Source organism: Corylus avellana, chromosome 3 (assembly GCF_965113065.1).
Source record: "Corylus avellana chromosome 3, dhCorAvel1.hap1.2, whole genome shotgun sequence".
In the NCBI taxonomy this organism is placed as follows: Eukaryota; Viridiplantae; Streptophyta; class Magnoliopsida; order Fagales; family Betulaceae; genus Corylus; species Corylus avellana.
In genome coordinates this window covers 28,034,999-28,045,781 of record NC_142492.1, presented here as the reverse complement: position 1 = coordinate 28,045,781, position 10,783 = coordinate 28,034,999, and the positions used below count along the sequence as shown (strand labels likewise).

Genomic DNA, 10,783 nt, shown 5'->3' with positions numbered 1-10,783 from the left:
ATTACTAAACATCTTTTTTCGTCAACAGGTTTAGTGTTCATGTATTTTTTTTTTTTTAATCTTTTATTTTTCCACCCTCTTGGGCCCTTGGCCCTAGTTTGGGTTATTTTCTGACACCCAAACGATATTGAATTAATTGAGAATGCCATGGAATTCAAAGTTTTTCAGTCAACTTGAAAGTTGGAAGCATGTGCTTTATATAATTTTCAACAAAAACGACATTTCAAAGTTGGAGGGTGGGTGTTACAATCCTAGTGTCTTATATGAGTTAAGATTAATCTTAACCATTTGTATATAATTTTTTAAATACCGTTTTCTTCCAAACTGATTTTTAATTGTGAGTTTTACCTAAAATTTGTATAATTTAGTATCAAAGCTAGTCATCACGTCAAGTATGGAATTAGACGCAATTCATTGAGTATGGGATTGACTAAATTGCGACTTTGTGATCGAGTCACGGAGGAGGCGATCTATAGATCGGATTAAAATGTCTTGGTACCATATATGAACATAGTATTAAGTCATTGAATACTGATAGATGAATGGAGTTGCCAAAAACAGAGATGTCTATCATTGGATTAGTATCGATAGAGTGAACCACCGTGGACGTTAACAATAGAACGTGGTAAAGTATTACGATTCTAGTGTCCCATATGGGTTAAGTACAATCTTAACTATATATATATATATAAACTGTTGGGCACCGTTCCCTTATAGGCCCATTTTTTAAGGGTAAATTATACCTAAAATTTGTATCATTTCTCTTAGCAAAAACGACATTATCTCTTAACATGTGAGAATGTGTATAGCTTTTTTGTTTTTTTTTTTCAATTATTTTGAATCTGGTTTTCAATCTTAAACTTCGGGTGTGTCATGTACAACTTCAATCCCCATTAAGCTTTTGTCAAAGGATATAATATGGAGACACTGGAGAGTGATGAAAACTTTACGTATCATGCAACTGATTATTATTATTATTATGCTTCCTAAACCCAACTGATGATGCACAAACATAATCGATTATACGTAAACAAGAATCTCAGTTTTGAGAAAGAAAAAATTACTTATATTCACTTTAAAAACAGAAAAGAAAACCCAAAAGGAATTTGACAACTGATCGACCAGAAATCAAAACACTCATACAACCATAAGCTGTGTAAAACCAAACGGCGGGTGAGGGGACAACGGAGACAACGGAGGAACGCTGAAAACGCCTTTAACATCACACTCCCACACCGACGTCCAACTCGACGGCGTCAACGGTATATCCCTCGTGCAACTAGAACTAGCTGTGTTTTGGTGGGACTCCGTCGACCTCTCCTTCTTCACCACCACCGTCTCCTCGGCTGCTTCCTCCTCCTCAAGACGCCGTTTTCTCTCGCCAGACGCGGCCTTCGTTTCTAACTTCCCGGCTTCGAGTGGGAAGTTGAGGATGGCTTTTGAGCCGCGGAGCTTGAACGCGGCTCTGTCGTAAGCCTTGGCGGCTTCGATAGCCGTGTCGAAGGTCCCCAGCCACACGCGCGAGCCGCGACGGTTGGGGTCTCGGATCTCCGCCGCGTACTTGCCCCACGGCCTTTGTCGGACCCCTCTGTAGTGCTTTTTCAATTCAACACTTGGGTTTTCCTGTACGGGCAGCGACAGTTCGGGTTGGGCATTCAGGTTCCCAAATTGGATCCACTCTGTTTTGCTTTTGCCCGGGAGCGAGATCTTCAGCGCCGGTTTCCGATTCGTTGGAGACCCAGACTCGAATTCGAAGGAACAACTGCTGTTGGGTTGGGTTTGGGGAGCTCTGAGATCCACCAACGAAGATTTCGCTTCAGATTCGAAGCACCCGTCGGTCGATTGCGAGGTTGAGGTGAGGGATTTGGGCGTAGTGAGGTCGATTATTTCTGGGTTCGCTTGGAATTGGAAGAAATCGGTGTCGAAGGTGAAGTCAAAGAAGTCGTCGGAGCTGAAAGGGTCTGGGATTGCCATGGAAGAGCCGGAGCTCGAAGCTTGGGAACCGACAGAGTCGGACAGAGATTGAGACACAAAACTACCCACTGGAGAGGCCTCACCGAGCAAGTGAAGCTTAATAAGCTCTAATGCGGAGGAAACTCCTTCGAATGGGGTCGCCATGGATAACAACAGAGCCTCAGAATTCAGAAAAGCTATGAAAATGTTGTGAAAGGATGGGAGTGGAAGAGGCAGTGGAAAGATATATATAGAGAGATCGAAGAGGGATTTGAATTTCAGAATGGCAAAAAGAAGAAAAGACTTGGTTTCACACCACCTTCGACGTTGCAAGCAGGAAACGTCGTCTAGAAAGAAACTTTGCTTCCCTGGATGTAAGGAGTAGGTGTACAATATTTTTATCACCCTCCGATTGTCTTTGTTGGAAGTCAAACTTCGGCATCATGGACGGCTGGTATTGGGGGGATCTGTTCTCTCTTGTTGTTTCTATTTGAAGCTTTTGTTCATATGCCGGATGAAATGGATATACACTAAAAAAACATTTTGTCTTAAACAATTAATACTAAAATAATACGTTGTGGTTGAGAAAAGAGCCAAAGAAGGGCTTAAGATTTGGTCATGGCTAATTAATTTAACAACATTTCCTTAATTAATTTTTATTTCTAAGCACCTCTTCTTTTATGATTGACGCCATTGTCAAAAGAGTGTAGAAATATTGTCCTTTACGTGCAAGCAAATGAAGGATTGATTCAAGAAGGTGACTTTGTTATCATCATCAATAGTGACATTATTGTTCTAGAATAACATTAGAATCGTTTCACTTAGGGCTGCCAATTTTGACACGACCCGATAACCCGACACGAATACGATACGAAATTAGCGGGTTTGGGTCATAAACGGGTCGACCCATTTATGAGTATCTGGCGGGTCATGTCACGGTTCGACCTGCGGGTGACCCGCCAAACCCGTTTACCTTTTTTATTTTTATTTTATTTTTATTATTATTATTATATATATATATATATATATATAAACTTTTAGCCTACAAGAAAAACCAAAAAAGTAAAAAACGCATAGTCTCCTCCAGATATTTTTAACTTTTAGCCTACAAGAAAAACCAAAAAAGTGAAAAACGCTCCTCCAGATCCAGATCGACTTCCAGGCACCTCCAGAGTCCAGACCCTCTTGCCGTCTTGCGAGAGTGAAGAGTCCAGACTCCAGATCCAGATTTTCAGAGTCCAGTACCCGATCGGCCTCACTCCTCAGTCCTCACGCAACCACGCCCACGCCACGCCACGCCACAGCCGCTCCTCTTTCTTTCTCCAACCTTTTCCATTTTTCCTTTCTTTCTCCACTGCCGCTCTCTCTCTCTTCGCTCACTGCTGCTCTCCCCCTCTCTCTTCTGCGCCGCTGACATCGCATTGTCCAGGCTCCCTCCAGCAAAGCAAAGCAACAGAGCTTTTGAAACGGGTCTCACGGGTCGTGTCGGGTGACTTGTGAAAAAACCCGTGTCGTGTCATGTCAAAGGGTCCGACCCGTTTATTAAACGGGTCGACCCGCGGACCTATTTTGCCACCCCTAGTTTCCCTAATGCTTTTTTGGAAAAGAATTTTTTTTTTTTTTAATATTCGGTTCGCATTTTTGTTATATTAAAACACACATATATATATATATATATATATATATATATATATATATTTTAACCAAAAAACAAAAAACATCATCTAAAAAGTTTTATCAAACGAGCTCATTGTTGTTGTTATTATTATTGTTTATGGAATGTGAAGTCTGAGTACAAAGGCCTGCAATGACTTTTAAAACTGCTTTTTAGGGAGAAGTTCAACAAGAGAAAGGGTTCACGTTTGGATTCGGTGAGGCTACAATGATGCTATGAAGATGGGTATTTTGGCAGAGTTTAGCTAGGGGTCAGATTACCCCACATGAGCTCTTTATATAGGCTAATGCCCTCTTATGGTTTGGGGACTCTCGCCAAGAGTTTGTTAACTCACGGTCATAGGTGAGGTTAAGAATTTTCAGTTGCTCTGTTTAAATAACCCATGTGTCACTCACTAACATATGCTGGTTAAAGAGGTCAAAAGTTGAAACGAGCTACATGGTGTTTAATATTTCTTGATTAACCGCTCCTCTTAAAAATTAAAAAGCAAACTCATCAACGTTAAAACTAAAAAGGACGCCACGATTTCTGGGGCTTGAAAATCAATGACAACATTAGATATTGAGACCAAAATAACTTTTTTTTCTTAATACATGCTATTTCTCCATCTTTCATCCATTTTTTAAAAAAACCTATCATTGAATCTGTTTTCTTATATGTACGTTTCTACATATTCAATGGTTGATTTTTTTAAAAATAAAATAAAATGGTGGAAATTGATGAGAATTGGACAAATGGACGAGAAGAGACAAAAATAGGTTCACATTAAACAACAATGAGTAAAGAGAGTAAAAAAAAACTTCGAAAAGAAAATACAAACGAAAATATGTAGCAAATTGATTTATTTTCAAATTTATTATTAAATAATTAAATTATCGAGGTAAACTTTTATATTTAGATTGCTCTTTTAAATTAATTATTGGTTGATGAATTATATATATATATATATATATATATATATATATATATATATATATATATTCTTTTTACATATTTTAATTGTAAGAAGTATATAATTGTAATTGCTTGATATTAAGAACAAAAAAAATGATCATATTAGCCCCAATTAAATTATAAACAAACTCATATCGAATAAATAAATCCATATTTAAGAAGAAAAAAGTTTAATTACCAAATTCGAAGAACATATTTTACCATAATGTGAACAAAAATCTTAACTCCGCTACTATTCAACTGTGAAGTTGAAGCAATTGGAACCTCTTCCGCATAACTCAGAGGAACTAGTGTTGACCTTCTGCATAATTGTTGATGAGGATAAGTTTGAAGTTGCTGTGTTGCTTCCTTAATATGTTTGTCTTTAAAGATAATGTCACTGTTGATGATGATAAGGAAGTAACACAGCAAGTTCAAACTTTTTGGGAGGGATAATGTCTTTCTGTAACTTTCCATAGATCATAACGATAATGTCACTGTTGATGATGATAACATCAGTACTTAATTTAATTTAATCACCTTGAATCAATCCTTCATTTGCTTGCACGTAAATGACAACACTTCTAGAATGTTTTTGACATGGCTCCGAAATGGATCGATGTGGATGGTGTTGTGGTGGTGCTCGTGCTGGGTACGCGACCAATCAATTTTCTGCTTTGTGGGACCGCACGTCCTTTCCTAGCCGCCGACTCTCTCTTCTTATTTTTTGAGACATTTCCTTCTTCGCTTGATCTGCAAATGCCTTGATTGTCTCTTCCGCATTGATGAATTCTTCGGCCTTCGCTATGAGCTCTTTTAGATGTTGGGGTGGTCTGTGGGCTACCTCCACCTTGAATGGACTATGGGGCCATATCCCTCCCAGGAGGGCTTGGAGGACCACCTTCTCATCTAGGTTGTCGATGGCGAGTTTTTCTTGGTTAAACCGTACCATGTAGCTTTTCAACGACTCATTTACTTCCTGTTTCATAGTTAGCAAGTAGGTCGCTGGCCAACGTCGCCAGCAGCTTTCAATGAAATGTGACAGAAAACCCTTACCCAATTCAGCAAAGGTCCCAATTGAATGGGGAGGTAGGCTACTAAACGCCCACCATAGGATTGCGTCTGATGAAGTTTGTAAAGCCATGTGAGCCCGGTAAGTCTCCAAATGATTCGATCGAACTACGGCAGTCGAAATCTGGAGGCCAGGGTAGGTTTGCTTCGGCCACTTTCTTGATGAAAGGTAAGTCCTTTCTGCGGAAGCCCTTGAAAATGTGTGTGAGCCATTCAGTTGCTGCGCCATGTCCTCCAATTTGGCTTGGAATGCATCCATTCTCGCGTCAGTCAAGCCGCTTTCTCCATTGAGATCAAACGGCCCTTCTGGTCCGTGGGGTTGTTTGTGATGATTTTCTTCGTCTGACGAATCTTTCTGCTTATGTTGATTCTCAAAGCTCTGTTGCAGCAGGAGCTCCATTATTTATGATATATGCTCCAGTTGAGATTCCAATGTCCCTAGGCGTACATTGGTTGGTAGGTGTGACCAAAAGGTCGGCGGTATCACAGGTGGTTCTTTTGTCTCATGGTCATTCGTGTTGTGTTGGTTAAGATTCTTACGTTTGTGTGGAGGGATAATGTGATCATTCGTCATGTTGTGAGGGTTTCTGAGATGGCCTTGGGATCTCGTGGCTAGGGCCGGCAATTTTGACACGATCCGCGAACTCAACACGAACACGACACGAAGTTTACAGGTATTGGGTTTGGGATTACCGGGTTCGGGTCTACCCGATTAAGACACAGTTATTTTCGTGTCTGGCGGGTCGACCGGGTGACCCGCCGGGTAGACCCGCCAAACCCATTTATTTTTATTTTTTATTTTAAAAAAAAAAACCTAAAGATTAAAGTAAACTGTAAGTCTGCAAAGAGTAAATAAGCCCTAAAATTCTAAATCACTATCGCAGGCAGCAGCACCCCCCCCCCAGCGCCTCTCTCTCCCTCTATCGCAGCTTCGCAGGCACCAAGCAGCAGCCCCCCCAGGCCCCAGCGCCTCCCTCTCCCTCACGACTCCCTCTCTCTCCCTCTATCGTAGCTTCGCAGAATCGCAAGCAGCCAGGCACCAGGTAGTAGCCCCCCCCCCCTAGCGCCTCTCTCTCTCTCTCTCTCCCTCTCGGCTCTCTCTCGCAGCGCCTCTCTCTTCCAGTCCCCCTCTCGGCCTTCTCTCTCCCTCTATCGCAGCTTCGCAGGCACCACCAGGCTGCAGCCCCCCAGCGCCACTCTCTCTCCCTCTCGGCTCTCTCTCTCTCTTTCTCTCTCATCTCTCATCTCTTCCAATGGTATTGGTAATTTGGTATATTATTAATTTATTATTAATATTACATTATTTTTTCCATTTTTCATCAAGGATTTTTTTAACGGGTCGGGTCGTATGACCTATTTAGACACGGGTCGTGTCGGGTCATGTTGGATCGTGTCTACCCAATATGACCCGGTAATTTTAAACGGGTTAAGCGAGTCGTGTCGGGTTACCCGGATATTTTTTGTGTTATAATCGTGTCAGACCCGCTAACCCGTTTAGCTAAACAAGTCATGTTCGTGTCTAGGGTAACAGGGTCGCGGGTCTTAACGGGTCGTAATCGGGTCTACTCGATTACCCGTTTTGCCAGCCCTACTCGTGGCTACCATTCGTGACTTTTTATTATTTAAACTTTAAATCGATGGTACCGAGGAGGGGTTAGTGGAAGGCCGCAAAGTGGGGAGTGTGGCAATTGTTCTTCCTCCAATGCCTAAGTTAGAATTTATAGAGAGATGAGAGTAAATAATCGAATAGAGATAATTCCCTAAAATATGGAGTTTGTTGACTAGGCAGATTTTTTTTGCAACCACCTCTAGAAAGGCTATCAGGTAGTTTTGACCATATTTGAATTTATTTGACAAAATCGAGGTTGATTGATAGAATTTGAGTTTGAACTTCCTTATTTGTTGGACACGTGCAGTTAATTTTAGGAGAAACTACCTTTTGCTCCCATGAACTATAATGTCTTGGCACTTTCCCCCATGAACTGTCAATTGTACTACTTTGCCCCCATGAACTACCATTTTGTGCCCAAAACTCATTTTCGTCAGTTAAAGCCGTTAACTGGTCAACCCGTCACTTCGCATCACTTTGCCCCCATGAACTACAACGCATTGTCACTTTGACCGTCTGTGTTAACAACTTTGACTAACGGAAGGAGATTTTGGGCACAAAATGATAGTTCATGGGGGAAAGTGTTAAGGCGTTGTTGTTCATTGGGGCAAAATGTAGTTTATCCTTGATTTTACTACGTGATCTTTGTAGATTTGCTAAACTGAAGCCGTGGTGTATTGGTGGCCCCTTTCTTTCGTGGGGTTTTGGTCTTAACGAGGGGAATTGGGCCTTTTGCCGCCTATATAGGCGTTGGGCTTTCTTCGGCCTATAAAGCGAAGCCCACTTCCATTCCACTAGTCCGCTATTCCCTTGGGTCACGATAATGGCCCAATGGGAATTGATTTCTGAAGCCAACTCCACCCGATATTATGAAGAAAAAAAATGATTATACTAAGCTCCAATTAAATTCTAAATGAACTCATATCAAGTAGATAAATCCTTAATTTAAGAAGAACAAAGTTTTATTACCAAATTCGAAGAACATATTTTACCCCATCTAAACATCAATCTAACTCCGCCACTGCTTACTGCGAAATTAAAGCAATTGAAACCTCTTCTAACTTAGAGGAAACCGATTCCGCAGAATTGGAATGAGGCTAATGGGAGTAGTACATAAACAACAAGAAATAAAACAAAAACTAAGAGACCAAACCAATGTGGAATAATTGTTGATGAGGATAAGTTTGAACTTGCTGTGTTACTTCCTTAATATGTCTTTGAAATTACATAATATTTATTTTTGTAACTTTCCATAAATCATAACGATAATGTCACTGCTGATGATCATAACATCAGTAATTAATTTAATTTAATCACCTTGAATCAATCGTTGATTTGCTTGCACGGAAATGGCAATACCTCTAGAATGTTTCTTAGAAAAAATATAAAATAAAACTCTTTTAATTAAATTAAATTAAATTAGTCATGACCAAATCCGACGCCCTTCTTTGGCTCTTTCTCATGCTCTTTTTCTCAACCACAAGTTACTATTTTATTATTAATCATTTATGAGAAATGTTATTCGGTGTATATCCATTTGATTTGAATCTATCTCACTCTACTTTTCTCATTATTTAATTATTATTTTTTATTATTTTATTTCGTTCCCCACATGCAGTTTTCAGAACCATCCCCCAAAGCAAATGAACAAGCAAGCTTCAAATAGAAACAAGAAGAAAGAACAGATGCTCCAATATCAGCCGTCGATGATGCTAAAATTTGACTTCAAAGTTCCAACAAAGACAATCGGAGGGTGATAATAATCATAAAACATTTGTACACGTACGCATTAGATCCACGAAAGAAAAGTTTGCTTCTAGACGATGTTTCCTGCTTGCAACGTCGAAGGTGGTGTGAAACCAAGTGTTTTCTTCTTTTTGACATTCTGAAATGAAATTCAAATTCCTCTTCGATCTCTCTATATATATATCTTTCCACTGCCTCTTCCACTCTCATCCTTTCACAAATTCAAAACCTTCTTCCTTCTCTTCTCTTGTGCTTCCGCAACATTTTCATAGCTATTCTGATTTTTGACGCTCTGTTGTTATCCATGGCGACCCCATTCGAAGGAGTTTCCTCCGCATTGGAGCTTATTAAGCTTCACTTGCTCGGTGAGGCCTCTCCAGTGGGTAGTTTTGTGTCTCAATCCCTGTCCGACTCTGTCGGTTCCCAAGCTTCGAGCTCCGGCTCTTCCATGGCAATCCCAGACCCATTCAGCTCCGACGACTTCTTCGACTTCACCTTCGACGCTGATTTCTTCCAATTCCAAGCAAACCCAGAAATAATCGACCTCACTACGCCCAAATCCCTCACCTCAACCTCGCAATCGACCGACGGGTGCTTCGAATCTGAAGCGAAATCTTCGTTGGTGGATCTCAGAGCTTCCCAAACCCAACCCAACAGCAGTTGTTCCTTCGAATTCGAGTCGGGGTCTCCAACGAATCGGAAACCGGCGCTGAAGATCTCGCTCCCGGCCAAAAGCAAAACAGAGTGGATCCAATTTGGGAACCCGAATGCCCAACCCGAACCGTCGCTGCCCGTACACGAAAACCCAAGTGTTGAAGTGAAAAAGCACTACAGAGGGGTCCGACAAAGGCCGTGGGGCAAGTACGCGGCGGAGATCCGAGACCCCAACCGTCGCGGCTCGCGCGTGTGGCTGGGGACCTTCGACACGGCTATCGATGCCGCCAAGGCCTACGACAGAGCCGCGTTCAAGCTCCGCGGCTCAAAAGCCATCCTCAACTTCCCACTCGAAGCCGGGAAGTTAGAAACGAAGGCCACGTCTGGCGAGAGAAAACGGCGTCGTGAGGAGGAGGAAGCAGCGAAGGAGACGGTGGTGGTGAAGAAGGAGAGGTCGACGGCGTCCTCCCAAAACACGGCTAGTTCTAGTTGTACGAGGGATATACCGTTGACGCCGTCGAGTTGGACGTCGGTGTGGGAGTATGATGTTAAAGGCGTTTTCAGCGTTCCTCCGTTGTCTCCGTTGTCCCCTCACCCGCCGTTAGGATTTACACAGCTTATGGTTGTATGATTGTTTTGATTTCTGGTGGATATGTTATCAAATTCCTTTATTTTTTATTTTTCACATATAATCGATTCTCTTTGTGCATTATTACATCAGAAAAGTTTCGAATGAAAAAAAAAAAAAAAAACAAAGAAGAAGTAATTACAAGCATTGAGATGTCGAAGGTGGTAACTTCGTTTGCATGGTACGTAAAGTTTCGACAAGCCATTGAACAAAGCTTACAAGTTACAAAGGTTATGGGGATTGAACTTGAAGTTGTATCAGACTTCAGACACAACCGAAGATTAAGATTCAAAGTAAAGAAAAAAACACTTAAGACTATTATTCAAGATGAGTCGTACGACATCTACGTTTTCACATAAAGGAAAAATTAAAATAAAAACAGTGAATCTTTAATTTGCATATTAAAAGAAAGCTATATAAAAGAAGATCGTATATTTATTGGGGAAACTTCACGTAATATTTTTGAATTACCATACATTTTGAAAAGACTTCATAAATTTTAAAAATTCTCAAT

At 41.1% G+C, this 10,783-nt stretch overlaps 1 protein-coding gene and 1 pseudogene across 1 annotated transcript; one reads left to right on the top strand and one right to left on the bottom strand.

Moving 5' to 3' along the window:
• Window positions 1-935: 935 nt before the first annotated feature.
• On the bottom strand, window positions 936-2,199 carry LOC132173348 (ethylene-responsive transcription factor 5 pseudogene; annotated as a pseudogene).
• A 6,736-nt stretch (window positions 2,200-8,935) lies between these two features.
• LOC132175102 (ethylene-responsive transcription factor 5-like) lies at window positions 8,936-10,319 on the top strand. Its single transcript, XM_059586927.2, has one exon. It carries the CDS (start codon window positions 9,292-9,294, stop codon window positions 10,270-10,272), a length of 981 nt encoding a protein of 326 aa, XP_059442910.2. The 5' UTR covers window positions 8,936-9,291; the 3' UTR covers window positions 10,273-10,319.
• Window positions 10,320-10,783: the final 464 nt, after the last annotated feature.